The sequence below is a fragment of the Aspergillus ambiguus genome, assembly GCF_047715705.1.
Source record: "Aspergillus ambiguus strain CBS 117.58 unplaced genomic scaffold BDV59scaffold_21, whole genome shotgun sequence".
NCBI lineage: Eukaryota > Fungi > Ascomycota > Eurotiomycetes > Eurotiales > Aspergillaceae > Aspergillus > Aspergillus ambiguus.
In genome coordinates, this window is record NW_027395534.1 from 23,861 (window position 1) to 49,675 (window position 25,815).

The 25,815-nt window shown below is 50.6% G+C and overlaps 14 protein-coding genes across 14 annotated transcripts; 8 read left to right on the forward strand and 6 right to left on the reverse strand.

The window, feature by feature from the left end:
• Positions 1 to 30: 30 nt before the first annotated feature.
• On the reverse strand, positions 31 to 4,548 carry BDV59DRAFT_180629 (aminophospholipid-translocating P4-type ATPase DRS2). Its single transcript, XM_073690087.1, has 2 exons — positions 1,123 to 4,548; positions 31 to 1,073 (listed from the first exon to the last, which is right to left on the reverse strand). Exons 1-2 carry the CDS (start codon positions 4,351 to 4,353, stop codon positions 225 to 227), a joined length of 4,080 nt encoding a protein of 1,359 aa, XP_073546739.1. The 5' UTR covers positions 4,354 to 4,548; the 3' UTR covers positions 31 to 224.
• Positions 4,549 to 4,554: 6 nt separating this feature from the next.
• Positions 4,555 to 6,078, reverse strand: BDV59DRAFT_180630 (exosome non-catalytic core subunit RRP45). The gene is made up of 3 exons (XM_073690088.1): positions 5,884 to 6,078; positions 5,713 to 5,832; positions 4,555 to 5,650 (listed from the first exon to the last, which is right to left on the reverse strand). The coding sequence occupies exons 1-3, from the start codon at positions 6,045 to 6,047 to the stop codon at positions 5,056 to 5,058; spliced, it is 879 nt and encodes a 292-aa protein (XP_073546740.1). The 5' UTR covers positions 6,048 to 6,078; the 3' UTR covers positions 4,555 to 5,055.
• A 176-nt stretch (positions 6,079 to 6,254) lies between these two features.
• BDV59DRAFT_56520 (spliceosome-associated CWC15 family protein) lies at positions 6,255 to 7,676 on the forward strand. Its single transcript, XM_073696641.1, has 8 exons — positions 6,255 to 6,286; positions 6,343 to 6,365; positions 6,411 to 6,487; positions 6,534 to 6,821; positions 6,869 to 6,950; positions 6,997 to 7,167; positions 7,215 to 7,250; positions 7,300 to 7,676. Exons 1-8 carry the CDS (start codon positions 6,277 to 6,279, stop codon positions 7,315 to 7,317), a joined length of 705 nt encoding a protein of 234 aa, XP_073546741.1. The 5' UTR covers positions 6,255 to 6,276; the 3' UTR covers positions 7,318 to 7,676.
• A 216-nt stretch (positions 7,677 to 7,892) lies between these two features.
• BDV59DRAFT_180632 (RNA polymerase II mediator complex head subunit MED22) lies at positions 7,893 to 8,720 on the forward strand. The gene is made up of 4 exons (XM_073690089.1): positions 7,893 to 8,008; positions 8,085 to 8,149; positions 8,214 to 8,282; positions 8,353 to 8,720. Exons 1-4 carry the CDS (start codon positions 7,975 to 7,977, stop codon positions 8,533 to 8,535), a joined length of 351 nt encoding a protein of 116 aa, XP_073546742.1. The 5' UTR covers positions 7,893 to 7,974; the 3' UTR covers positions 8,536 to 8,720.
• A 54-nt stretch (positions 8,721 to 8,774) lies between these two features.
• BDV59DRAFT_180634 (dihydrofolate reductase) lies at positions 8,775 to 9,765 on the forward strand. The gene has a single exon (XM_073690090.1). It carries the CDS (start codon positions 8,905 to 8,907, stop codon positions 9,691 to 9,693), a length of 789 nt encoding a protein of 262 aa, XP_073546743.1. The 5' UTR covers positions 8,775 to 8,904; the 3' UTR covers positions 9,694 to 9,765.
• Positions 9,762 to 10,697, reverse strand: BDV59DRAFT_180635 (GNAT family N-acetyltransferase). Its single transcript, XM_073690091.1, has 2 exons — positions 10,209 to 10,697; positions 9,762 to 10,125 (listed from the first exon to the last, which is right to left on the reverse strand). Exons 1-2 carry the CDS (start codon positions 10,678 to 10,680, stop codon positions 9,863 to 9,865), a joined length of 735 nt encoding a protein of 244 aa, XP_073546744.1. The 5' UTR covers positions 10,681 to 10,697; the 3' UTR covers positions 9,762 to 9,862.
• Positions 10,698 to 10,775: 78 nt separating this feature from the next.
• Positions 10,776 to 13,865, forward strand: BDV59DRAFT_202892 (ankyrin repeat domain-containing protein; the record flags this gene model as incomplete). The annotated part of the gene is made up of 5 exons (XM_073694156.1): positions 10,776 to 12,075; positions 13,150 to 13,245; positions 13,307 to 13,411; positions 13,483 to 13,721; positions 13,794 to 13,865. 5 exons carry the CDS (start codon positions 10,776 to 10,778, stop codon positions 13,863 to 13,865), a joined length of 1,812 nt encoding a protein of 603 aa, XP_073546745.1.
• A 441-nt stretch (positions 13,866 to 14,306) lies between these two features.
• Positions 14,307 to 15,433, forward strand: BDV59DRAFT_208703 (aldo/keto reductase; the record flags this gene model as incomplete). The annotated part of the gene is made up of 2 exons (XM_073695254.1): positions 14,307 to 14,923; positions 14,972 to 15,433. The coding sequence occupies exons 1-2, from the start codon at positions 14,318 to 14,320 to the stop codon at positions 15,431 to 15,433; spliced, it is 1,068 nt and encodes a 355-aa protein (XP_073546746.1). The 5' UTR covers positions 14,307 to 14,317.
• Positions 15,434 to 16,476: 1,043 nt separating this feature from the next.
• On the reverse strand, positions 16,477 to 17,422 carry BDV59DRAFT_202894 (uncharacterized protein; the record flags this gene model as incomplete). Its single annotated transcript, XM_073694157.1, has 3 exons — positions 16,477 to 16,791; positions 16,847 to 17,268; positions 17,329 to 17,422. 3 exons carry the CDS (start codon positions 17,420 to 17,422, stop codon positions 16,477 to 16,479), a joined length of 831 nt encoding a protein of 276 aa, XP_073546747.1.
• Positions 17,423 to 17,871: 449 nt separating this feature from the next.
• On the forward strand, positions 17,872 to 18,760 carry BDV59DRAFT_193890 (SDR family NAD(P)-dependent oxidoreductase; the record flags this gene model as incomplete). The annotated part of the gene is made up of 2 exons (XM_073692307.1): positions 17,872 to 18,218; positions 18,298 to 18,760. 2 exons carry the CDS (start codon positions 17,872 to 17,874, stop codon positions 18,758 to 18,760), a joined length of 810 nt encoding a protein of 269 aa, XP_073546748.1.
• Positions 18,761 to 18,967: 207 nt separating this feature from the next.
• On the reverse strand, positions 18,968 to 19,880 carry BDV59DRAFT_202896 (class II fructose-bisphosphate aldolase; the record flags this gene model as incomplete). Its single annotated transcript, XM_073694158.1, has 2 exons — positions 18,968 to 19,238; positions 19,291 to 19,880. 2 exons carry the CDS (start codon positions 19,878 to 19,880, stop codon positions 18,968 to 18,970), a joined length of 861 nt encoding a protein of 286 aa, XP_073546749.1.
• Positions 19,881 to 20,078: 198 nt separating this feature from the next.
• On the forward strand, positions 20,079 to 21,332 carry BDV59DRAFT_208707 (SMP-30/gluconolactonase/LRE family protein). Its single transcript, XM_073695255.1, has 2 exons — positions 20,079 to 20,890; positions 20,960 to 21,332. The coding sequence occupies exons 1-2, from the start codon at positions 20,202 to 20,204 to the stop codon at positions 21,264 to 21,266; spliced, it is 996 nt and encodes a 331-aa protein (XP_073546750.1). The 5' UTR covers positions 20,079 to 20,201; the 3' UTR covers positions 21,267 to 21,332.
• A 26-nt stretch (positions 21,333 to 21,358) lies between these two features.
• BDV59DRAFT_193893 (Zn(II)2Cys6 transcription factor) lies at positions 21,359 to 23,524 on the reverse strand (the record flags this gene model as incomplete). Its single annotated transcript, XM_073692308.1, has 6 exons — positions 21,359 to 21,519; positions 21,570 to 21,758; positions 21,825 to 22,482; positions 22,543 to 22,596; positions 22,659 to 23,394; positions 23,448 to 23,524. 6 exons carry the CDS (start codon positions 23,522 to 23,524, stop codon positions 21,359 to 21,361), a joined length of 1,875 nt encoding a protein of 624 aa, XP_073546751.1.
• A 379-nt stretch (positions 23,525 to 23,903) lies between these two features.
• BDV59DRAFT_193894 (sugar porter family MFS transporter) lies at positions 23,904 to 25,723 on the forward strand (the record flags this gene model as incomplete). Its single annotated transcript, XM_073692309.1, has 5 exons — positions 23,904 to 24,008; positions 24,060 to 24,336; positions 24,402 to 24,639; positions 24,688 to 25,268; positions 25,329 to 25,723. The coding sequence occupies 5 exons, from the start codon at positions 23,904 to 23,906 to the stop codon at positions 25,721 to 25,723; spliced, it is 1,596 nt and encodes a 531-aa protein (XP_073546752.1).
• Between the last annotated feature and the right edge of the window lie 92 nt (positions 25,724 to 25,815).

The following is a 25,815-nucleotide window of genomic DNA, read 5'->3' on the forward strand; positions in this document are numbered from 1 at the left end:
TTGACGGTTCATGAATTGTGCAGTTGATGCGTCAGATTCTGTAGTATATCACCTTGATGACATTGATTGACTGGACCAAGTCCAACGCAAGAAGACTCGTTTATACTACCACTACCTTCGGCCAAAATGCAGCGACGAGACAATACATAGACACACATATGCGATACAAACACATCCACTAACACACGGCAGAAAAGAACAGTTACAGCTGGAAAAGATAATCATTACACCAAAGCCCTAGAGCTAGTCATTTCACCGTAGCGACCTCTTCCTCTCGTGGTATCATAAGCATTGACGACCCTCATTTGGCCGCCCTCATCCGCCTGACTGAACGCGTAGCCACGCTGTTTGCGCATGCGCTGCACCTGGCGCACCTTGCGGATCGCCTTCTGGAACTGCTCCATGCGCGGACGATAGTCCTGCACGTTGTACTTCTGGATCTCCTGCACGTGGTGGTAGTGCTGCGGGTAGTACATGCGTTTCATGTACTTCCAGGCGTAGTCGCGGAGAAGACACACGCACGGCAGCACGATGGCCATCAGGTAGAACTGGGGCAGTTTGAAGATAACGGGAATGGTGCCGTAGTATTCAGTGGAGAAGCCAATGGCTGGGGCCGCATAACCGTACGCCGGAAGGAAGGCCAGCCAGATCACCATCGACCCGGGGATGGCGATGAAGGTCCATTTGGTCCAGATGTTGGTGATAAGAGCCGCTTTGCCCAGCACTGTGGCGAGGACAGCGGTGTATAGGCATGATCCCCACACCCAATGTCCGGCTGTCATGCCGTCGGACATCGGAAGGTCCCAAAGGAATATGAGCTCGGATACGATGTAGAGGAGGAGGGAGTGGTAGAAGCCGTTGGCGATCCATGACCAGAAACTGTGTCTTTTAAAGAACAGACCCTTCTGACCGAGGCCGTAAAGCTGGGGGTACCGGTCTAGAAGGCGGGCGGAGATGAACTGGTCACAGATGCCCATGGCAAACGGAGGAAGAACTGTGAAGAAGACGTTGTAGAAGGAGAGCGTCCATGATTCGTAGATGACTTGGCCGGAGAAGGCATTTTGGAAGGAATACTACGGATGGTCAGTGTGGTTGTGGTGGCATGCGAGGGACGCTACTTACCCAGAACTGCGTCATGTAGAGCGCAATGTTCTTGTAGAAAGAGTACAGAATGACACGACTAATTCGGTGATAACTCCAAGCGCCATGAACAAGGAGAAGTTTGCGCAGATAGCGGAACTGCGCTATGGCAACATCCGCCGACCGAGCGGCCTGGAGACCTTCGACACCGCTGATACCAACGCCAACGTGGGCTGCCTGAATCATGGAGACATCGTTGGCTCCGTCGCCGATAGCGAGAAGCAGGGATTTGAGGTGGCGTTTGACCAGCTTGACGACCAGAGCCTTTTGCAGGGGGGAAACACGACAGCAGACAACGGCCTTACACATCACAGCGAGGTCCAAAAAGAGCTTTTCCATGTCTTTCTCCAGCGCAAAGGTCAAGGATCGACCGTCAATGATAAGGGCAAGTGCCTCTATTTCACCCGAGGCTCCCTGGCTCTGAACAGCTTGCAGTTTCTTTGTAAGGTTATCGCGAGTTGCTTGGGCCGAATCTTCATTAACAATCAACAAGGTCATGTCTTCAGAAATCAGCTTGCAGGACATGCCAATGTTGATGGCAGTTTCCTGACGGTCGCCAGTCAGGACCCAAATCTTGATTCCCGCGGTCTGGAGGGTGTGGATGGTATCAGGAACTCCATCCTGCAATCGATCCTCAATGGCCGTGGCCCCGAGGAAATAAAAGTCCTTTTCAATAAGCTCCGCCGCCTTGTCGAGCTCTTCCGCGCGGTTTCCGCTGACGGTGGTGGATGCTTTCTCGAAAATATGGTGCCATTGCTGGAACTCATCCTCCGGGACTTCACGCATGGCGAGACACAGTGTGCGGAGACCTTCTGAAGCGTACTCTTCCAGATGCTGCAGGGTCGACTCGACGATGGGGTTGTCCGCATGCAAGCGCTCAAGAATGACCGTGTCTGCACCTTTAGTGTACACACGGATCTTGCCGTCCGGACAGCGGAAAATTGTTGACATCCGTTTTCGTGTCGAGTTGAACTCGCACACGGCGAGAAGCTCGTACTCGTACTCCTGACCGGCCACAGTGAATATCACGGATCGAGGCTTTCGGTTCGTGAATCGGTATCCAAGTTTGGCAGCACCTTCAACAAGAGCACCCTCGTCAGGGGAGGCAGCCTGGTACTTAATCTTGTCCGGTTCGCCATCAGACCGTTCCGGGATAACGGTATGGCAAGTAGCGAGAAGGACGAGGAAGTGATGGATTGCGTCAGCAGTGGGATGCGACAGGAGGTTTGCCTTCAGCTTTTTGAAGTCGTAAATTCCCATATCGCCGTGGTCGTCGGCCGTGGCGCGACGGTCTTCGGGAATGTCTTCTCCATACATGACACCGGCAATGGAACACTGTTTGAACTCCATCTGATTGCAGGTCAATGTTCCAGTTTTGTCGGAGAAGATGTACTCGATCTGGCCCAATTCTTCCACCAACGATGACGTTCGGCACGTAGCGGGGGTATCGGTTTTGTCGTAGTATATGTCGAGATCGGAGTTGATCAAGAAAGCCTGTGCGTACTTGACGATTTCAATAGTGACGAAAAGGGAAATGGGAACAAGATTGGAGTAGAGGACCCAGTATGTGAAGATATCCAGGAAAAACTGTCTCGCAGCATTGGTATGTCCATAGTCGAGATACGTCAAGCGGTCAGCTTCAGTTTGCCGCACGATTAAATCACCCACAGAGCTGATGACACTGAGAGCGATCAGAATGCTCACGAGCATCAGGATCTGCACGTTGACCATGCGCTCGACCGCCGTCCGCTTGATCGGAGTTGCCGTTGCATTCCGCATCAGTTTCGTCTCATGTCCAGTGAAAACAACAATACCGTGGACCCACGGCGTATTCCGCAAGGTAGCACCTCGAAGAAGCAGCTGGTCCGGAGCCAAAGGCAGCTCCTTTTCACCGCCCCCTGCATGCATGGTCAAGGTCGCTTCATACGTGTATAGGCTGCTGTTGGGCTGTTCCGAGCGAATGCGACCACCTAAGCGACTGAGATCCGCTGGACTGACCAAGTGGGAAGTCTCGGGGATTGCCTGCTTGATCTTGAGGTTGGTTTCGCCATCCAGATTGGCCGTCTCAATATAGCACAAACCCTCTGGTTCAGACGACGCCAGCAGGACCAAATCGGCCGGGAAGGGCTGTTCGGATTCCACACGGACGATGTCACCGACGGAGACATCAACCCACTTGGCCTCATGAAACGCAGAGCCCTTCAGCACCTGGGTCTTCGAATAATTCAGAGATCTGTCCGACACTCTCCGCTTATAGTCCTCGACAAGCTCCTTGATCGCGGAAACCGTCAATACAACCAACAGCGGACCAATGGTGGTGTATCGATTCGTTGGGGAGACATTGGGAATCTGCTGAAGCACTGCGGTAAACAAGAAAAACAGGTTGGCGTATTTGGAGAACTGTTCGTAGAGGAATTTCGGCAGGAAGGTGATGATGTTGTATTTGGCGGTGGAGACATGGTTGTCGACAAACTTGTGCGAAGCGTTGGCAGGAGGGTTGTTGAGTGCGATGATCCGGGGGCCCAAGGTCGAGGGGTCGACCTTCCGGCGCCCAAACTTGAAGCCGGGTTTTCTGGACTTCTTCGGACGCGGCGTCGCAGACGAGTCCTCCGCATCTCCCGCGCTGTCTACCCGCGCCGGGCGGGCTCCAGCTTCGGTCAGGGGCAGGTCCATCTCCGAGTACTCGTTACCCATGCCCAGCATGTGTTTTGCCCGCCCCATCAGGCCGCCACCAAGACCCAGGATGCTGTTGCGTTCCTGGGCCTGTCGCACGCGATGATCGCTCGTCAGGTGGTCATCGTGGTCCAAGTCGTAGTATCCATCGTGCATGGACCGGTCGTCGTCGTACTCGTCGAGGGAATAACGGCGGTAGTTGCTGAGACCGGAGGTTTGGGAGTACGTCCGGGACACGTCGGCACCCATGTAGGGGTCGCCGAGATAGGCCCCGGACGGTGCGGGAGGAGGCCCGGAGGATGTCATAGCATGGGCGCCAGGATGCGATGCGCCATGGCCGCCGACGAAGTGATCGTAGGAAACGGAGGGTCGCGGTTGGGGGGTGTCGGAGTCGTCGATGTTGAACCGTTGCAACAGGTGCTCATCGTTGACGGGTGGGCGCTGTCCCGAGTTGTACATAGGAGCGGTCTCCTCCAGCTGCAGCAGATCCTCATCGCGGCCAGCGGCTGGATGAAGTCCTGGAGGCCTACCGCTGGCCATGATGTTTGGGGCGGGCGGACACCGTCACAACCGTGGAATGCCCCTGGAGCATTGATTGGGGGTAAGGCGGTGCGAAAACGGCTCGAAAGCACGAGGAAGCGGAGAAGACGTATCGAGGGAGAGAAGAGGAAGAGAACGTGGAGGAAGAAAAGTGGGAGGATTGGAGGTATGGCGGAGGGGGTGAGACGTGAGGAGGAAGAAGTGGAAGTTGGAGGTGAGAAGTTGACGGTCACTAGCACCAAAGTGGTTTTTGCTGGGCGGTGCTGATGATCTTCACCTCCCAACACCGACAATCCCTAGGATTTGGCTGTCTTCCAGAAGAACGGCGAAATTCTCTGTTTCTCCTGATTGCCTGCAGTCTCCAGCTTATTCTGGCATCCATATCAATCCAGAATCCATCCACATCCTCGATCGATGCGCGTTCTTCCCGACAGCCGCGCAGATCGGCAAGCTTATATTAAAGCGTTTTAGGCGCTATACGACTAGCTATTTGGTCTAACCCCTGATGATCCGGCGCATATCTCATATCCCATTTCCTTTCCCTCCCAATAGTGTCTATAGCTCAGATCCCATAGTCCAGGGAATAGGGGATCGACCGGAAAGGCCGCCGCCATCGTACCCACTACGCCAGGTGTCCATTGTCAGAGGAAAGGAAAGAAAACACGGTTCATAAAACATGAGCATAAGTATTCCCACCCTCTATCATCGGTCATTCTCCGCGCGCGACTCCTCCACCATCCCGGTCTTCGCGCGTTTCGCCAGGTCCGCCTGGAGCGCCCGATCTATCATCCTATTAATCTCCTTCACCTTCTCCTGCGCAACCGCCGACTTTTGCACAAAGACCATTGCATCCACAGGCGAGCCGGAGAACTTGGACAGGAAGCACACATCGCCCGCGTTGTTCATCCCGATGATCACGTCCGCCTCGGATGCCTGTTCCTCCTTGCGCGTCGCATCCATCACCACGTGGTTACCCTCGTCAAACGTGTGAAAGGTCACGGACAGCGGCTTGTGCGTGATATTCAGCGCCACCGGTACCCGTTCATCGACCCCGTAAACAACCACCTGGCCGTCTTTAACCACCGCGTCGGGTCGCCGGAAATGTTGCAGTCCCGCCATGACGCCGATGCACGCCGCATCGATCAGGTTCCCATCGTAGTCGGTGATATGCACATCCGCCCGAACGCTCCAACAGCTCACGCCTTTCAAGATGCAGAGCGATTCCGTATCCAGCGCGTTCGAGTGGCGGACGACTCGGTCCAGCACGTTCGTCACATATGTCTCGAGATCGCCTTGTCTGTAACCATAATACCGTATATCAGAAATGCCCATCAAGTCGCCGGAGGAGAGACCACGTACCGGCCATTGTCCCAGGCTGGAGACCCCATCGCCGTAAGCTCCAGAGCGATTGTGAAGATTCCATCGAACGGACGGTCATCGCGCGGTTTTGTGACTTCAGACGAGATACGGACGATCAGACTGTGCGCCAGATAAGCATCAAGCATTCCCACTAGGTCCCAGAAGACTCACCTGGTTTTACCCAGCTGGACCTTCACATGGCCGTACTCCTCCCCAAACGAGACGGTCAGCGGACGCAGCTGATCCGGCTCACGGCCGTCCAAGCGCACATTCTGGCGCAGCGCATTGAGAATGAAGTCGCGCTCGGCCACAGAGAGCGGTGCTTCTTTGTTCATGGTTGCGGAGGCAGACTCGGGCCCCAACGGGCGTCCGACAGCGGCGTCTTAAGTAGGAAATTTCCTTAAACAGCGTCATGCACGAGGAGGTCCATTGGCCAATGAGGGCGGCGTTCGCAGAGGGCGGTGAGGTGATCAATCTGGCTGACTCATCACCCGGCTTCCTCTTCCTTCAAACCGCTATCCAAGTTCATCTCTGCACATCATCGAATCCCCAGCAGGCGCCACCATGACTACCGGTATGTCTTATTGAGCTTTCTATTACTTACTGCCGTTATGCGCTGACACCATACAGCCCACAGACCCACCTTCGATCCCGTATGTCACCCCCCGCCGAGTCTCAACCTCATCTAACCATCACAGGCCCAAGGGAAAGAGGCCCTGCGAGGCCCTGCATACCACCAGCGCCTTCTCCCGGCGCATATGCACCTGAAGACTCGGTAGGTTTCCAGCGCCTCTCTTTAGAATACCTCTCATATTCCCCAGTCAAGCCGGTCAAGGCGGCGAGTCGGAAGTCAACCAACGCGACCTGCGCGCCGAACTGCTCCAGGCTGAGGCCGCTCATTTCGCCAAGAAGCGCGGTGTCCCGGTTGATGAAACGGCGGTGGAAAGCGCAGCTCCCAAACGCCAGCTCGAAGGAGCCCCTTCGGGGGATAGTGCGGAAGCCGCAGACGAAGAGGACTCGGAAGCGAAACGACGGCGGATATTAGAAGAGACGCGAGATATAGACGCTGATTCGGACGGGTCAGAGGAAGAGAGTAGCGACGAAGAAAGGTGGGTTGTCCCTATGGTGAATTGTTGACGGCTGTTGACGAGTACAGTGACGATGAGGACGAGGCTGCTGAACTCATGCGCGAGTTGGAGAAGATCAAAAAGGAGAGACAAGAGCAAAAGGAAAAAGAGGTGCGTCGTTGCCTTTTATGTGAGTGGACGGTACTGACGGGAGTAGGAACGTGAGCGAGCGGCTGAGGAGGAAGAGAAACGAGAATACGACATTGCCAAAGGCAACCCCTTGCTGAATGCCCAGGACTTTAACGTCAAACGGCGATGGGATGACGATGTGGTATTCAAGAACCAGGCTCGGGGGACCGAGGACAGGCGCGGCAAGGAGTTTGTCAACGTAAGAGATGCTGCATTCTTGGGTGATGCGTAACTAACATGTTGCAGGATTTGCTGCGGTCTGATTTTCACAAGAGGTTCATGGTATGTTTAGGATCGACTTTGTTGCAATCATCTGCTGACAATCGTCCAGTCCAAATATGTCCGATAAGTTGCTACCGGGACTTTTACTTACAACACTGCCGGGTCTATCAAAACTACTTGGAAGTAGCTTGCGGTGTTGATAAGCTTTTCGTTTCGCCTTCCATAGGCAGGTCGACTACGTCCCTTCGTCTCATGTGGCGCTCTAATCGGCGTGGCGATCCGAAACGGAATGGACACAATGGACTACGCCGGAGGAACAGTGCCAAATAAGATACCCAGATAGCGCCAGTCATGATATCTACGAATGACGGACGCGTGGTCTATTCAAATCCGTATTAGATATTTCACAGAATATCACTTCACACTTTAGATTACCGTACTTGAACTGAGGTTCACAGAAGGTAAATTATATATATTAACATCCACCTGCACCTTTTTCAACCTAAATGAGTCTGTAGTGCGTGGTTTATGACTCGATATCTTGTTGCCCTTTGCATCTGGTTAAGCCGAATTACACCCGATGGCGCCGTAGGCCAACAGTTATTATGAACTGGACGTATCTCCATTTCGCTGGATGAGCGCATACATGGTTGTCTGGCACTCGGTTATGCCGGCAGTACCTCACACCGCCACATACCCCGCCTCTGTGTTCCCATACCGTGTACAAAGCTCCCTCTTCTATCTCGATTGCCAACGAAACAGCATCAAAGTAACAACGGCCACAATGGACTCGCAGCCTTCATCAAAAGCCCTCCATAGTATGTGTTTTGCAAGACGACCGAAATTCCTCACTCCTACCGTCCATGCACTCCCGTTATTAACCAAGAATCCTAGATCGAATCAACACCAATATCTCGCAATTGCTCCAGCGGTTCGAGAATATCATGGCTACTGCTACGGTTCGTTAGGGTTATGCAAATAGCGCACTTAGGGTTATAATTGCGGATTCCTAACGCAACCTAGGACGAGAACACGAGCAATACAGCCACGGCGGTAGAGACGTATCAGCTCGACGTGGAATCAACCGCATTGGTATGGTCATTTGCCCTCTCTTCAACTTACAATCATATGGTCCAATCCCACTGATAATACCTGGTATTAGGTCCGCGCCGCAGAAGACATCCTCTCACTAACTCGTGCGATGAAAGAAACATGGCTCTTCGGGAAACTCGATACCTTGGGCGAAGACGAGGCGGACGTGCGAAGGAGGGAACAACTAGAGCAGAATGCTTTAGCGATCCAGAAAGCGATTGACGAAGGGGGTCTGCTGAAGCCGGCAAACTGAGTATGTTAGCGGTCGGTTGGGATACTGAGCACAGGCGTTTCTTTCGGCTGGGGCGTTAGAGGGAACATGAGTTCGATTGCACTGTAGATACCCTTATTACGACCAATTTTATTGACCATGAGTCAATCATCGTGGAGTGGGCGATCCGACGGCGCCGTAGAGACGCAGGGAGGGAGTCGCGCGGGGAATGCGCGATAGTCTGCTATCGATATGGAAAATTGTTGATATGCCGAACTTTCTCCCAAGCCTCACACATCACCATTTCCACGTCCTCGCAGACGAGAACAACACAGAGCCCCAACGACTTAATCGCCCTGGAGGATCTCTCACCAAATCAGCCCTCTACGACAAACCCAGCAAACCACCAAAATGCCTCCGCAACACCTCCCCAAACCACTCACCTTGATCGTCGCAACCACCCCCATCCCACCCCTCCGCACGACCCCAACCGGCGAACAGATCCCCTCACGTCTAGGAATCGGGCTCAACGGCACGATGCCATGGCCGCGTATCAAAGCCGACATGTCCTTTTTCGCACGCGTCACGTCGCGTCCTCCCCGCCCCGGCACCACCAACGCGATCGTCATGGGCCGCAAGACGTACGATTCGCTACCGAAGAGCTTGCGCCCGTTGGGGAAACGCATTAACGTTGTCGTGACGCGGGATGCGACCGGGTCTGTGCGCGAGACCGTTCTGGGGGAGCTGGAAGCGAAACGCGCAAAGGCAGCCGCGGGAGCTGGAGCTGGAGCCTCCGGGACGACGAACGTCGCCGACCAGCCGGCCACGGATGCGATGGTATGTTCCGGGCTGGATAATGCTCTGGAGACGCTGCAGCAAGGGTACGGCGCGAGGGACGAACTGGGGGATGTGTTTGTGATTGGCGGGGCGGAGATCTATGCTGCTGCGTTGCGGATGGGAGGGTCCCAGCCGGTAAGGATCGTGGTTACGAATGTGGAGAAAATGGGGCAGGACTCGTCGACGGCGTCGTTTGAGTGCGATACGTTCTTCCCTGTGGATGAGGAGTTGCTTCTGGAGAAGGGGTGGAGGAAGGTTGGGGCAGATGAGGTGACGGAGTGGGTGGGCGAGACAGTCTCGTCGGACTGGAGAAACGAGGGAGAGCTGAAGATCCAGATGGTTGGATATGAACGGGTTCTGTGAGATATGAGGGAGGTCAAAGGGGGTGGTTTATTTGGTTGTATAGATTATGGTTTAGCCTTCGTTAAATTGTGATGCTTATGCTAATACAGATTCATATATTGAGAGAGTAGTGTACCTCCTTGGTCAAACTGACATAGGTGAAGAGGTAGACATGGCCATCATCCTCATATCAACAACCCTTGTGGCTGGCGCGTGGTTCTTGAATCATGGCAGTGACTTCATACAATCCACCACCCCCAAACCGGCGGAGATCAATTGAAGTTTGGTCTATCACTGCCCAGCCATGGTTCTCGTAAAGCTTTCGCGCCTGTGGGGTAGACTCGAGGTAGATTCTCGCATGATTCTCCGCTGCTTGCTGTAGCCCCCAGTGCAGGATCGCAGAAGCGCACCCCCGGCCCTGATAACGGGGATGTGTATACAGAGACCCGAGGACTAATCGAACACTGGTTAATTGGCGTTTTCAAGAAACAACTCACCGAACACTGCTGGAAATAGAGAGTACTACGGAGGCTTACTGTAATCATCATCCTGATGATAGTGCCGTTCCCTGAAGTCATTCAGAAGCCCACAAAAGTGAGACTGTAGTTCAACATTGGTCCCATCTGGACAGGATGGAGTGTCGCTGTGTTCTTGAGCAGCTTCATAGCTGTCTTTTGGTAGAGTCTTAGCCCCGTCTGTGGCCTGGTTTTGAAGAAACCGGGGTGGAATCCTCCACTTTGCATAGGCAGCGATACTATGACCGTCCGTATTATCAACTATGACAGTGACCACACTGTCTTTGCGACATTGCTGGTGGAATTCCCGTTCCTCAAGCCAAGCGAGAGTGCCCCCGGGATTGGAGGCAATCGGGTACATTGTCGCATTAAGAGCATTATTCTGAATCGCAGCAAATCGTACGCGCGCGGTGTCTGAAGAGTAAAAGGGTGACCTGAGTATCTTCAGCTCCAGACCAGAAGGAAGCGCCCGAGGAGGGACGACAATGGACATGATGACCGGAAGTGGTGGAATCGGGTTGGGTGGAGAAGGAATACTTCCGGCGCCAAATGGATCTCCGCTTTTCATCTTCCCGACATGCATGCACGATGCTGCAGCGCGTCCCAAATGAGCTTCTCTACGTCATCATAGATCATTTGGATTCGGAGAAAGACATCAACTCGTTAGTCAGGGCCAGTCGACACTTGTACGCCAACGCTAACGACGTCTTGTATCGTGGCAATGCCCTACGGAGCGGAATATCGGCCCTCCTCTGGGCCGCACGCCAGGGAATACCAGAAACCACCCAATACGCCTTGAACAATAGTGTTGGTATCTCTGATCGAGTCCAAGTCCTGCATGAAGCTCTGGCGATAGCAGTACAAGCGGGATTCATGACTGTGGCGGCCATCCTCCTCGCCCAGCAGGATATCGATCCAAATTTCCAGCATCAGTGCCAACGGGAAAAGTTTCGCATGTCCTTCTTGGCGATAGCCGCTGCAAAGGGATACGAGGACATGGTTCATCTACTCCTGTCGGCAAGACACATCGACCCCAACGTTGGTGATGGAAAAGGCCGACCGCCCATTACATACGCGGGCATGCGGGGCCATCATGCTGTTGTCAAGATCCTCCTCGCTACCCCGGGCGTAGATCCGAATGTGAGGGATGAGAGTGGGCGCACCCCGATCACCTGGGCTGTGACTTCCGGCTCCGAAGCTTCCGTTTCAGAGTTCATCTCTCGATCCGACGTTGATGTCAACGCTTCCGTTGACGGTCATATCCTCCAGAAAGGGTGGACGCCTCTCATGTATGCAGCAAACAGGGGACTCACTGCGATGGTGAAAATGCTGCTAGAAACACCAGGGATTGACGTCCACCATTCTGCTACCTACGGGAAGACAGTGTTACATTTCGCAGCAAAGTCCGGAGCAGACGACGTGGTGCGACTATTACTCCGGAAAGGGATTGACCCTGATCCGAAGGATTTCAACGGATACACACCACTGTATCTCGCTGCGCTGGGTGGGCATTTATCTACTGTGAAGCTGTTGTACGAAGCAGGGGCTGACCCCAACGCCGTCGTCTATCACACCACACCGCTCACCGAGACCGTGTGTTATGGACATACAACTGCCGTAGCCAAATTTCTACTTCAAACAGGGAAGGTGGATTTGGCATTTCGGTCTGGAAACAACAACAGGACTCCTTTGTCTCTTGCTGCTGAGAACGGTCAGCGGGAGATAATTGAGATGTTGTTGCAGGAGGAAGGCCACGGAAACCCAGACACCACAGATAGCAAAGGGCGAACTGCATTGTCATATGCTGTAGAGCGCGGCGATCTTGAAATCGCGACAATGATCATGCAATGCTCATCCCCGGTTGACTTACATGCTGCAGACAGCGAAGGTCGGACACTACTATTCTATGCATCGCAGCACAAACGTCCAGAATTGGTTAGCCTTTTGGCCTCAGCCCATGCATAGTACTCGAAGGGATAATCGAAGCAGAGCGCATGAGCATGGATCGATGTTTCAACCATGCACCAAAACCAAGCGCCGGTTTGTGTGCTAGGCCAGGATAAAGAGCCAATATGCACCCGGCATTGGGGCAGCGATGCGGGTAGCATCAAATACTGTTCCATTAATATGGATTACCTTTTGCGCCCGAATATCGCCATATTGAACTGAGAGAGTAGGTCAAGTCATGGTTCCTTTGTGGATAGAGTTACTGTGCCAGGATCTTTCTTAATGCGCCCCTCTTCCAGGCCAATGTTTCTATGTGTATCATATAGCCCCAAAACACTACGCAGTGTGGGTAGCACATCAAACCGTCCCCATGAAGTGCTGAGCCACATTTTCCCCCGATAATGGTTGGTGCAGCGGGACCCCTGTCGAGGTGAAGATGATTATAAAAATGCGGAGTAGCACAGATCGATAAAGAAGATGTAAGCAGAACAAAGATTATCAAATGCGCACACGATACATGAAACGTTTGCAGTGACCCGTGTCTAGTAGAAATGACAGCACCCGTCCTAGGCCCTGCTCATTTCTTTGCAAGAATTTATTTGTGCCCTAGTTATCGTCGCTGGCCATACATCAAAGACAACAGGTTCGAAGACAAGCATGGGGTGCCATACTGCGATGCACCAATGGCACTAGCCTTAGACCGTTATCGCCTCATGTATGCTGATTATGCTAATTGATGGATATATTGTTGTTCTATACATAGGACGTACATATTCTGTACTGCAGTATTATGTCCCAGACGTGCGATATGACCACATGTATAGATGGAACAAAGAGCAACACCCATTATTTAACACCAACGAAAACAGCTTCTTATTAAAACTTATAGAGAAAAGCTACCTCGTACCAACCTACTATCAAACACATCTCATCCGCACATTGCCAACCATCCCTCTCAAGATGCAGCTCCTGCTGATATTCATCGCTGCCTTCTGGGCACTGACTACGGTCACAGCTCTACCAAACCCTGAAATTATTGTTGAATTCCAGCCCCTTGACGCGAAGGATGTCGTCTTTAACGTACCTCAGAAGGACATCAAGTGCGGTGGCAGTAAGCGCTCAGGGACTCTACACCTCGACAGGATGTAGAATTCACTAACTGGCGACCGCAGATGATCCTAAGGCCAGAACCTACAATAGTAACCACATCTGGCAAACTACTGTCGCCACTTTCCAACGTATCAAGAATAACACTCACGTTCCTGAAAAAGATAAGAGTATGTCTATCCATTCCAGCAGCTCTACTTGGCTCATATTTTCAACGCACATACCTAACATGAGATTCCAGATGGATGGCCCCACAAGACGAACTGGAAGGAGTATGAACATCATGATCGCGGGCACATAGTCAACTTGAAATTCCCCAAAATGGCCGTGGGCTGTTCGAAGGACAATGAGACGTGGGATTTCCCCATTCTGGAGGATGGTATCTATGACGGAAAGCAAGATACAAAAGACCTCGATAGAGTCATTATCAGGAGAATCGGAAAACAGGAAATGGGTTATTGCGGCATTGCCACCCAAGTGGTACGTTTCATCTTATTCTCATTTTGCTATATACAGCAGCAATTTTTATACTGATCTTTTTTCCCTCAATAGGGCGCCGAAAAAAAGATGAAGGATAGTAAAGCAACACCTGGGCAGCATTATTGGACTCTTTGCGACAATTGAGGACTCAGAAGCGTCTTCGTGAAGATTTGACTTCAATCCCTGGGGCCCGGAGACTCTAAGACTTTGGAGCTCTGGCTTTATGCTTTTGTTTTTGACTAGTAGGAATGGATTCTTACAAAATGACTCGCATCCTGTATACGGAGCACAATGTACCGGACTTTCTGTTGGAGCTTCCCTCACTGGCCTTAGAGGCAGGGATGTGTTTAGCGTTTCCCCGTCTCGGGTTCTCAACAGCACCGACACGGGGTACTGTCATGTCACTCTACTAGTCCCCGCGCTGACCCGATGGGGGTAATGAAACGAGTTGTTCTCCATGACTGGGGTTTATAACATGCTGTAGACATTGTCCTCAAGGCCGTTTACTACGTGAATTCATGATACTTTCCTACGTTGCCCCATCCAATTCCTACAAGGTTTGATGGTATATCGGAAAATCCATTAGATTTCTCACCATGAATTTTGTCGCTTCCAGAGTAAACGCGGCTGTGGCTCTAAAAAAGCCTTTTATCACAGTCCACCAATCGACAGCTCGCAGTATAGCCACCCGTGCTACGTCCTACACACTCAACTCTGGGCAAAAGATCCCGGCACTCGGGTTTGGCACATTCCAAGACCAAGAGTCCCAGGAAGAGACAGTAAGCCGCGCCTTGCAGAAGGGCATGCGGTTGATTGATACTGCCCGCGTTTACGACGTCGAAGAGCAGGTTGGAAGGGGCATTAAGAAGAGTGGTGTGCCCCGCGAAGACATCTTCGTTGGCACGAAACTGTGGTGCAATGACTACCACCCGGACGATGTGGAGCGAGCTCTGGACGATTCTCTACGGGATCTCGATACTCCCTACGTCGACCTTTGGTTGATGCATTACCCATGTACATTCAAGCGGGGACCCGAGCGGTTCCCGCGAGACGTGGATGGAAGAATGATTGCGGGCGAGACAACCTACGTAGATACATGGAGAGCAATGGAGAAGTTGACTAAGACCGGGAAGGTCAAATCTATTGGGGTGTCAAACTTCAGCAAGGGAGAAATTGAGACACTACTGAAGGAGACTTCCACAGTAAGTAACGTCATCCGCCTGTCAAGTCAGAAGTAACCAGTTGAGCAGGTTCCGGCTGTCCACCAAATGGAAGTCCACCCTTATCTACAGCAGAAGGGATTCAATCACTGGTTGCGTACAAAAGGAATCCACGTCGTTCAGTTTAGCCCGCTAGGCAACATGAATGACTTCTACCGGCAAACTGGGTGGTCCAAGGAGGTGGCTCACATGATGCGCGTTATTGACCAGCCAATTCTGAAGGAAATAGGGCAGAAGTACGGGAAAAGTCCGGTTCAGGTTGTGCTCGCATGGGGAATCAACAATGGTCGTTCTGTCATCCCGAAAAGTGTTGTCGACTGGCAGATTGAGGAAAACCTGGCAGCAGACTTCGAGCTCCACCATGATGATATGGACCAAATTGCAACCCTTGATGCTAAGGCCCGCTTTAATGATCCCAGCATGGACTATGAGTGGCGGCTCTATAGTGATTTGGAGGGCATTGAAGGGACAATGAGAGGCCGAACACACTAGAGTTCCTATCTTATTATCATTTACCAACCGTGGAGAAATAGAAGAGATAGAATGAATAAATGACGGGTACCCTTGCAGATAAATGTCCGTGAACACGCCAACTTTCGTTCTGACGTTTGAGCTTCCGGGGGATAGACCTCAGACAGTAATCAGGCGTTGAGTTGGTTGCAGTCTCTGTACACTTTGTGGAACAACATTTATAGATACCTAGTTTCCAAACTGGAAAATCATTCTAGCATTCTACAAGATAGTACAAGGCATATTATCTGACACGAGCTAATTTAATTAGATACGGCGCATTTGGGCCGCAGAAAGATAAGCCTACGGTTATGCAAGTTGGTTGCGCAATGGACTGAAGTCTTATTAACCCTTTAGTCCACATGGAGATTTATCCCACTGAAAGGAAATATGACCTGCCCAGCATGTAGGCTGTCATTGTCTCGGGTGCTTCTCCAACAGATTCCCCGGCATACCAACAATGACCTAGTACATCGCAGATTCCGTAATTATGAATGGGAACTACCACTACCATATAAGGAGGAGCAAATAATTTAAGTGGAGGGGTTCATGGAAACCCGCAACTGATAAGATGATGGGTGTGGCAGGCGACAGATCTGTCGTGGCCGTTCAGCCGTAGAAGATGTACCGAGCTCTAATATCTAGAGTGACCATCGTTTCACGCCACATTCTGCAGAAGCGAGGCCTGTTAAAGTGGATCATGTACTTACAGTCCTGTTTCCAGCTTCCAAATTCTGCCCTTGAGGACTTTGATAACTAAACCCCGAATTTGTGTCTTATTAAAGGCAGGAGTCAGCTAACAATGGCGTACAGTGGCCCCACAGAATTTATAAGCAGAGAAAAACTCGCTGTATTCAAAGTATCGCGTATAACTATTGGGCACAACCTAGGAGTACTGATCATTTGCCAATTAGGATTGAAATTTCGTTCGCATGTACCGTACCGATCTAAATTCTTGTTCTATTTAACGTGTACATTTTAACAAACTGGGTATATTAGTAACCGTAGTGCATGGGAAGGAATAATTAGAGGCACTTACTGCCAATGACACCATTGACAGGAATGTCGATTGAGGTGGTATAGCTGGCGGCCTCACTTAGAAGATAGACGTAAGCACCGCCCAGCTCTTGCACTTCGGCCAAACGGGGGAAGCCTCCATAATACTTGAGTTGCTGCTCCCAGTCCGGCTGCTGAGGCACCCAATATGTCATAGCAGTTTTGACCAAGCCAGGTGACACACTGTTAACACGGATACCATACTGCGCCCATTCCATGGCGAGGGTGTGGGTCATATTTCTGATTCCCGCCTTGGAGGCACCATAGGGAGTAGACGGTACACGCTTAAACTCATAGTTAGTCATACCCTGACAGAAACATATAAACTTAACAACATACCTTGTTTGGGCGATACGAAGCCATTGATGCTGTGAATACTACCGATCCCTTGATCCCAAGTTTGATAAAAGCACGCGCAGCAGCGCGTGCAGTATAGAAGGCACCGAAGAGATTTACATTAAAGAGGTTCTCGATCTCTTCTTTTGTAAAGTCAAGTGCAGCCTTATGGTGAGTCCTTCCAGCGTTCACCACCATTCCGTGTAGAGCACCGGCTTCCTCTATAATCTTATCGATGGCAGCGGTAATAGTCGACTCTTCAGTCACGTTGGCACTGACTGCGAAGAGGCGACCAGAATAGCGCTTAGAGACGGCGTTGAACTCATCTCCGGTCTCACCGATGTCTATGGAGTAGACCCTTTCGGCCCCATTTGAAAGACAGCATTCTGCAACGCCTAAACCAATTCCACGGTTGGCGCCAGTAACTTATTAGGGTCAATTCTATTAGCAACAATTGTAGTAAACGTAGGTGGTAAAATACATACTGGCAATAACTTTCCCTCCTAGAGTGACTTGGGTCTGGGGAGCAGCGTTCACCTGGGGAGTGGCTACTTCTTGGGAGGTTGCAGAGGGCGCCATGATGGCGAGGGGAGTTAATTGAGGAAGAATAATTGAAGAAGTGGGTTTGATGATATATCTACGAGGATATCTCATTCGATCCCGTGTGCTATATATGTAAGAATTTGAACAGCCTTCTTCAATAACTCATTGCAGTAATGTCTGTGCTTACTTCACACACCATGTCTCGTGTCGGTGATCTGCTGGGAGGGAGAATGCGGGACAACTTGGAGAAGCGGGTCTGTTGCCTCGAGACGGCGCAATTTATCCCGTTTCGGGGCTAGGATCGACCGGCAGTGCTCTCAAGCCTCAGGTGGACAAAATTGGTAGTGGGGAAGTATTCATGACGTACAGTCCCCGATGAAGCCCTCTACATATTGCGGACGGTAATATTTGTTACCTTTTCTCAACTATTTTAACCTTGTGCCACTAGTGTTCTTCCTAACTGGCACATTTCAGGGTCTATAGCAATGGCACTTCCAGCGTGGAACCTGCTCAAAGGAAAAACAGCTGCCATCACCGGCGGCACAACAGGAATTGGACGGGCTATCGTTTTGGCATACATCATGCAGGGATGTAATGTCGCAGTGAACCACTTGGGTCGCCCGCAGGACGAAATACATCAACACAGTCTCCTCGAAGAAGTTAAGACAATTGGGCAGAAAGGCATCAAAACAGGGAAAATCTTAGAACTTCCCGGCGACGTGACATCTCCCGATACCAGCACCAATCTTATCAACGAGGCAGTGTCTAAATGGGGCAAGTTGGATGTTTTTGTCGCCAATGCGGGCGTATTTAAGCCAGCCGAAATCTTCAAGTAAGTGAGCCGGCAGTTAATGGACGAAGGTGTTCTCCATATCCATGCATGTTACGAAGACAAGAGCTAATATAAATAGAATTGAACCATCGCTTCTGGACCACAGCTTGGATGTCAACATCAAGGGCACTTTCTATTCCTGCCAAGCGGCTGCCCGCCAGATGGCAAAGCAAGGCCACGGCGGTTCGATTATCGGAATTTCATCGGTCAGTGCTCTTCTAGGTGGTGGTTTCCAGACTCACTATACCCCCACGAAGGCCGCAATCCTCTCTATGATGCAGTCGATGGCAATTGCTCTCGGTAAGGATAAGATCCGGTGCAATGCACTTATGCCGGGTACTATTGCTACCCAACTGGCCGATCATGATATGAAGAACCCTGTTAAAAAGGCTGCTCTGGAGGCACGAATTCCTCTTGGTCGAATTGGCAATGCTGAGGACATGGCGGGACCAGCAGTGTTCTTAGCCTGCGAGGAGATGAGTCGATATGTGAACGCTACGGGGATTTTGGCCGACGGGGGAATGTATAGTAACCTGCAGTAGAATATTATGGCAAGAAAAACGCCGACTGTATGAACATTGGGAAGGAAGTGCAATTCGTCAATGGTTCACAGAGAGAAATGTCTCTCGTTGGAGGGTACTACAACTTGCCAGTTGGAATTGTTTAATGCACGATTTATATCTAACAAGTTTCTTAAATAAGGTACTGTAAATTGATTATATCTATATTCACTTAACTCACAGCATGGCTCATGCCTTGCCTGCAGATCCACAAATTTCCATCCACTTGACTGTCAGATCAGCCACCTTTTGGATGCCCTCCTCAATGAGCTGTGTGTGTGGCATCTTTCCCACATTTTCCTGAAGGTGATCATAGTAGTCGTCCAGGACCAGTCGGTTCACGTTCACCTTGGCCACTCCAGCGGCAATGCAGCGCTTCACCAGCTCAGGCGGAAATCCATTCGTGCCATGAACAGCCAAACGAACTCTGCCGTTTACCTGGCTGCGAATCTCTTGGAACCTAATTATTCGATTAGTAGCTCTCACATAGAGTCGCATTCAAGTCGACTCACTTCTCAAAATCTAATCGAGGACCCAGCGGACCATATTCACCATGGACGTTCCCAAACGAGGGTGCCAGAACATCCACACCGGTGTCAACGAACTCGTCAACCTCCTCTGCAGTCGTCATGCAGGCCTCCAAGCCGGAAGTATCCATGATGCCATCCTCTCCCCCTTCAATGCGTCCTGGCTCCGCCTCGGTCGCTTTCTGGTGATCGTTGCAGTATTTGACCAGTTCCCGGGTCTTCTCGAGGTTGGTTTCCTTATCATAGTGAGACATATCTACCATAATACTGTCGAATGGTAGTTCCGCTGCTGCCCTTCTGATCGTATCTTCGGACTGCGCGTGATCGAGATGAATACTGATCGGCACGTTCGCCCGGCGGACAACGTCCGCAGCAGCACGCACTAGCACACCATCGGTGGCCTGAATAGCCCAAGGAAAGAATTGCATGATGAGAGGAGAACGAGCAGTCTCGGCGGCTTTAACGAAACCCAGGACTTGCTCGATATTGTACGCGATAACGGCAATCACACCGTACCCGCCGGCTTCGGCATCACGCAAAATTCGCACGTGGCAGTTAGAGTCTTTCCAAGACATCTTGCTCAATGGATAGAGTGTTTTGGGTTTGTAAAAATCCACACTGTCGCGGTGAACACGAGTTTTACCGGACATATATACCTGAGGCCGGACTGAAATGAGGTTGCCTCGACACGAGGATAAATCCTGCCCCACTGCGGCCTTTCTAGTGAGACTCCCTCCTCTCCTCGCTGTTGCTGGACGAGAGCATATTGCAAGATTTGAAACTGGTTCGCTTCTGCCAATGTTGAATATTTTGCTTCTGGCTTCACAATTTTGCCCTGATCTGGGTTGTCTTCCTAGCGGTCTGCCCCCCTGTCAGCCCAATCAACGTGATCCAGCATGGCCACGCCCAACGGCAGTATATTTCAGGTGCATGATGAGCGATTTGAAACAATTATTGGAAAGTCTCCCACCATGGAGCTTGTGGCAGAGAACTGGGATTACCCATTCGCCCATGAAGCTGGAGTTTACATTCCCGATACGAACAGTCTATTCACTACTAGCAATCGATGCGTGAAACCGGACGGACAGCAAAAAGTGCATATAACCCGCGTGGACTTAAATCTAAATCCAGTGAGATGTGAAGGAATTGAATCAGATATTCCCATGGGAAACGGAGGAATAAATTATGGGAAAGATCATGTCCTTTTCTGCGCGCAGGGTTCGATGACCCAGGCAAGCGGGTTGTACCTCATGTCAACTGTCGCTCCATACAAGTCAGAACTCATCAAGGGTGATTTCTTCGGCCGCCCATTTAATTCCGTCAATGATGTTGTCGTACATACAGATGGCTCGATTTGGTTTACCGATCCAATCTACGGCTTCGAACAGGGATATCGGCCTGCGCCTCGCCTGCCGAACCAAGTATACCGGTGGTGCCCTGATAGCGGTGCCATCCGAGCGGTCGCTGATGGTTTTGGAAGACCGAATGGAATCTGCTTTTCCCCCGATGAGAGCGTTGTATACATCACCGATACGGATCGGGTTCACGGCGATGGTACGGTTGAGGATTCCCGTGTATCTTCAATGTATGTGCGCCCTCTCACGACAGACGCACAGTCAGTGCCTGGAAATTGCTAATTTGGGATTTACCCTAGCTATGCCTTTGATGTTTATTTATATCATGGGGAGCCGTTCCTGACGAACCGTCGTCTATTTGCGATGGCAGACCAGGGGATTCCAGATGGGATAAAATGTGACCTCAATGGGAATGTGTATAGTGGATGTGGTGATGGTATCTGTGTTTGGTCTCCCGGTGGCATCCTCTTGGGCCGGATTATCGTAGATGGAGGTGTTGCCAACTTTTGCTTCGGAAGGAACGGTGAGATATTTGCTCTGAACGAGCATAAATTGTGGAGAGTGCAACTTGAACCGGGTGTAAAGGGAGCGTTGCTTGGAATATAGCCTTTTTTTTGGGAATTGATATAAACTGTGGGGCAGTGCCCTCGATACATGTACGGCTCATCTGGGAAGCAGAGGCGCACGGCATGACATCCTCAGAAGCTGACAGCGTCTGTCGACTCATTCTCATTACTTGACCAAAGCTCCTGCAATTCAATCCCTAACGATCTAACTGGCCAGCCAGTTCGTCCCCGACATGACTCCAACAGCTCTAGAATAAGTTCTCGGGCCTCTTGTTTTTGAACAAAAATTCCAGCTAACACTTTGTTAATAGGTAACCTGGTAGCACCAGGAGCCTCTACGTACCGATGAATAGTGCTTGCGAAGACATCAAGCTGGAAGCATCATCTTTTAAAGTCATAGCAATACCACATATATACTCAACACAGCGCTCTATCATTCGTTGGCGTTGAAGATACTGGTCTATCCCGCCCAAAGTTGGCTCGTGCGCTAGCAGGAGAATTTGCGACACATTGGAAAACTGTATGGCAACGGCTGAGTACTTGTATCAGTTCACTCTCTAATTCTCCCAAGATCATGTGTTCACCAGAAAATACGCACCGAAAGCAGGCGGGCGGATCCAGACTGGCCGGAAACATGACGAGTGTCCACGCGAACTCGATGGCAAGGGCGAAAATCCGATAGTGAGATGTTGCTTCCAGTCATCCAGCATATTGCGAAGGCGGGTCGCTCCATCCATCCGGCGCTGGATGTTTTCCTCCGTTGTAGCAACGGCACAGTAGCTCACAACTTTTGCCGTAATGTAGATGGCGCGTGCCGCGAGCTCATGTGGTAGCAATGACGACAGAGGTTTTTGTGGAACCCAAAATGTAAGAGCTTTGCGTTTCTCGCGAAAAGCAGCCCATATATCCTGACATAACCAGGCCCACCACACGGCGGAATGAAGGCCACCAGACTCCCCATGAATGGTTTGAGATCTTTGGATTAGGAAAACCCCCTCTAAATGACGTTCCCAGTCATTAGTAGAGTTGTCAAGCATTTCGTAAGCAGAAACAATCAACGTGGTGGCTAGTAGTTCCAGACTAGTCTTGTAACTTGAATACCGCATTGCCCTTTGCACATAGTGAAGAGTTTGGTAATAATATTGAAGCGCTGCCTCCTCCTTGTTGAGCATACTATTGTTATCAAGACGAGGGTTTAATGCAAGATGTCGTACTGCGAGAGCAAGGATAGCATTCATCAGACCAGCATTGCGTACCTATACTGCCATGTGAGTATTCCAGATACAACCATGTTGTGCGTCGTATATTCAACTTACAGCCAGGTGTGGAACAAATGTGGAAAACTGGCTTGCGGGGTCAAATAGATCCATCTGCACCAACCGAACGTTAGTAGCCATCCCATAGGCATGGGCCTCATAGACGAGCTTCTTACCCAAGGGCTTACATGATGAACAAAATGCTCAAAAAGAATTTGCTCATCCGATGACAGTTCGATTGGCTCCCGTAACTGCCATATCTGCTCTTCCTTTAATCTCGCTTCTGAAGAATCAAAACCTGTCTTATCATGACTTTCGCTAGCTGAATAAGGACTGTCCAGCAGTCGGGTAGCCTGCTGCAACGAGCTTATATGAATTAAATCATCAGATGCACCATGGCTAAGTGACAGGTTCCGGCCTCCGTCTGTATTAGGGATTGTTAATAACTGTGGACTATCCCGAGCAGCATCACTAGCTAGCAACCCAAACCATCTCACCGCTGCAAACGATGCAGTAGAAGGAGAGTGATGAGTATAATGAAATGATAATGGACTTTGGCTTGTATTAGCCTCATTCCCGGGGAAACAATCAAATACTGCCGGTAGAGGGGGGTTATCTTCTGCACCCGGACAGTGAGAAGACAAGGACGTTTCATTCTCGGAACAGGCCGGGCCATCCGCAATAACATCTCTCGATCGATTGTCGTCAAAATTATGAGGAGGCGATGTTTCCCGTATGGTCAGCGCCGAAAATTCATTATTACTAGCATCATTGGATGCCAGAATGCTGCTGGCGCCCCCAGGGCCGTTCGGACACGATACGGCGTATTCACATTGCTTATCGTTTTTGACACAAGGACCGCACAATGGTTTGATTTCGTCACATTTCAGGTGCCGTTTCCGACAAGTTATGCTGCATGATAATGTCAAGCAATGGTTTGGCAGGCTTGGAACATGATCACTCACCACCCATTCTTGGTCCGCAGTCCGCGGCCTCGAGACTTTCGTATACGCTGTCGTTTGTACGGCGGATGCGAATCCATCGATGCAGGGCCATAAAGCCATGCATGATGGGTACTGCAAGTGTCAAAATTCGCATCCATTCTAGCTGACATCAACCATTCTTGGCCTCGAGACGGGGAATTCGATATTCCTAATGGCTTCCCACGTGAGATCTCCGCATTGACCCCACACTATTCGGCTGAGGTTCGGATTTATACCGAGTTGGGTGGCTTTTGCTTTGCCGTCTCGGTGCATCTGGGGTATTATTGCTTCAGGAGATATGCGTAGAGTCAAGCTCAACAGCTACCCCGGATTATCCGTCATTTCCTGGGTGGCCATGTGGAGTAGTATATATCTTCGCCGGTATCTGTGTGATAGTGGAATCATGAAAGCCCGCATTCCTTTCAGTTTTCGTTCGAGATGCTATACTCTGGAAAACCATATTTCGGCCTTCGAGGAGGATGGCTAACATGTTGGATCACATTGGCCTGTGGTGCCGACATGACTCTTTACGGATATGATCAGGTGTGTTGAAAATATGCATGCCCAACTCCACAGGGCTGATTCCATTGCTAGGGAGTATTCAGTGGTGTCCTGATATCACAAGACTTCCTTCAGTTACATAACCTTGAAGGTCCGTCTAAGACAAATTTACTTGGCACAGTCACTGCCATCTACGATGTCGGTTGCTTCCTCGGGTCAATCTTCGCGTACTGGCTTGGTGAACATCTAGGCCGAAGAAACACAGTTTTGGTTGGTACTATCGTTATGTCAATTGGTGCTCTCCTACAAGCATCTTCCTACAGCCTCGGTCAAATTATGGCAGGGAGAATTATCGCAGGGATCGGAAACGGTATTGAACACTCCCAAGAAATCCTCAGAACAGTGATTCTGACATATCCCTCTCTTTTTTATCAGGACTTAATACATCCACAGCACCGATATGGCAGGTTGAGACATCGAAGGTAAAATGGAGAGGAAAGCTTGTCATTCTGGAGAATGTCCTTGTGCTGGTTGGCTTTTCTCTTGCAAACTGGCTCAACTATGGTCTCTCTTTTGCGAAGGGGCCCGTCTCATGGCGCTTTCCCCTTGCATTCCAATTCCTCTTCAACATGATAATATTCTGCACTGTTCCTTGGCTGCCGGAATCTCCAAGGTATTGATCCACTCATTTGCTAGAACCGACCATACTGACCCCATGCAGATGGCTTATTGCGCATGACCGTCAAGATGAGGCTTTGAAAATTATCGCAGATTTGGAAGATAAAGACGCCGACGACGCCTTTGTACAGCTCCAGATGAGCGATATCCAATATAGTGTAGAATATGAGCGAGCAAACAGCGTCAGGTTTAGCGATGTTCTCCGTGGACGGACTAATGAGAAAGCAGGCACGAAGACCATTCGCCGGCTGATTCTTGGAATGGGGGCTCAAGCATTCCAGCAGTGGTCGGGAATCAATGTGACTTCCTATTTCCTCCCAACTGTGTTAACCAAATCTGTCGGGTTGTCGGAGTCCTTGGCAAGACTTCTGACAGCGTGCAACAGTGTTCAGTACCTGTGTTTCTCCATGATCGGCATTCCAAATGTTGAAAGATGGGGACGTCGGATGTTGCTGATATTCGGTGCCACAGGGCAGTGCTTTTGCTACATTTTCATAACAGTTCTCATACGCTTCAACGAAATGCCAGGATACCCGCATCGGTATCAGGTTGCTTCAGCGTCTGTCGCTTTCTTCTTCCTGTACTACGTCTTTTTTGGAATTGGCATGCAGGGTGTTCCGTGGTGTAAGTGAATTATTTCACTCATTTCAGTCTACAGGGAGATAATACTAACTGAATTCATAGTGTACCCGACGGAAATCAACTCACTTACTATGCGGACTAAAGGTGCTGCTCTGGGAGCTGCTACAAACTGGATCTTCAATTTTATGGTCGTTGAGATTACGCCAATAGGAATTCAGAATCTTGGATGGCGGTTCTATATCATTTGGGTCGTTTTGAATGCGGCGATGGTGCCTGTCATCTATGCATTCTACCCAGAGACCGCTGGACGCTCACTGGAGGATATGGATGATTATTACCGGGGAAATCCGCCTTTGCTTGTCTGCTTTGATAAGGAGGCTATCTCTAGAAAGCGCCCTGAGAAATACAAAGCACGAGATGAGCATGTACTGAGGGCTAAGGAAGGGACCGGGATGAGTACAGAGGTTCAACACCTCGAGAATCCGGCAGATACGTAAATATGACATGGCTTAGAGTAGTCTAACCAGCATATATACGACCGTGGAGAGAACGAGGTTCCTGGGCAGCAGGTATCACCATCATAACCTTT

What these genes read in the sequence shown, in the direction of transcription:
- BDV59DRAFT_180629 (XM_073690087.1), bottom strand. Translation starts at nt 4,353, where the DNA reads ATGGCCAGCGGTAGGCCTCCAGGACTTCATCCAGCCGCTGGCCGCGAT. An exon ending in TCTACATGACGCAGTTCTGG is followed by an intron (nt 1,074 to 1,122) that starts GTAAGTAGCGTC and finishes GACCATCCGTAG; the next exon opens with TATTCCTTCCAAAATGCCTT.
- BDV59DRAFT_180630 (XM_073690088.1), bottom strand. Translation starts at nt 6,047, where the DNA reads ATGAACAAAGAAGCACCGCTCTCTGTGGCCGAGCGCGACTTCATTCTC. An exon ending in GTCCAGCTGGGTAAAACCAG is followed by an intron (nt 5,833 to 5,883) that starts GTGAGTCTTCTG and finishes TCTGGCGCACAG; the next exon opens with TCTGATCGTCCGTATCTCGT. An exon ending in CCAGCCTGGGACAATGGCCG is followed by an intron (nt 5,651 to 5,712) that starts GTACGTGGTCTC and finishes TTATGGTTACAG; the next exon opens with ACAAGGCGATCTCGAGACAT.
- BDV59DRAFT_56520 (XM_073696641.1), top strand. An exon ending in CATATGCACCTGAAGACTCG is followed by an intron (nt 6,488 to 6,533) that starts GTAGGTTTCCAG and finishes CATATTCCCCAG; the next exon opens with TCAAGCCGGTCAAGGCGGCG. An exon ending in GAGAGTAGCGACGAAGAAAG is followed by an intron (nt 6,822 to 6,868) that starts GTGGGTTGTCCC and finishes TGACGAGTACAG; the next exon opens with TGACGATGAGGACGAGGCTG.
- BDV59DRAFT_180632 (XM_073690089.1), top strand. Translation starts at nt 7,975, where the DNA reads ATGGACTCGCAGCCTTCATCAAAAGCCCTCCATA. An exon ending in TTCATCAAAAGCCCTCCATA is followed by an intron (nt 8,009 to 8,084) that starts GTATGTGTTTTG and finishes CAAGAATCCTAG; the next exon opens with ATCGAATCAACACCAATATC. An exon ending in ATATCATGGCTACTGCTACG is followed by an intron (nt 8,150 to 8,213) that starts GTTCGTTAGGGT and finishes AACGCAACCTAG; the next exon opens with GACGAGAACACGAGCAATAC.
- BDV59DRAFT_180634 (XM_073690090.1), top strand. Translation starts at nt 8,905, where the DNA reads ATGCCTCCGCAACACCTCCCCAAACCACTCACCTTGATCGTCGCAACC.
- BDV59DRAFT_180635 (XM_073690091.1), bottom strand. Translation starts at nt 10,680, where the DNA reads ATGTCCATTGTCGTCCCTCCTCGGGCGCTTCCTTCTGGTCTGGAGCTG. An exon ending in TCATCAGGATGATGATTACA is followed by an intron (nt 10,126 to 10,208) that starts GTAAGCCTCCGT and finishes GTGTTCGATTAG; the next exon opens with TCCTCGGGTCTCTGTATACA.
- BDV59DRAFT_208707 (XM_073695255.1), top strand. Translation starts at nt 20,202, where the DNA reads ATGGCCACGCCCAACGGCAGTATATTTCAGGTGCATGATGAGCGATTT. An exon ending in GATTCCCGTGTATCTTCAAT is followed by an intron (nt 20,891 to 20,959) that starts GTATGTGCGCCC and finishes GATTTACCCTAG; the next exon opens with CTATGCCTTTGATGTTTATT.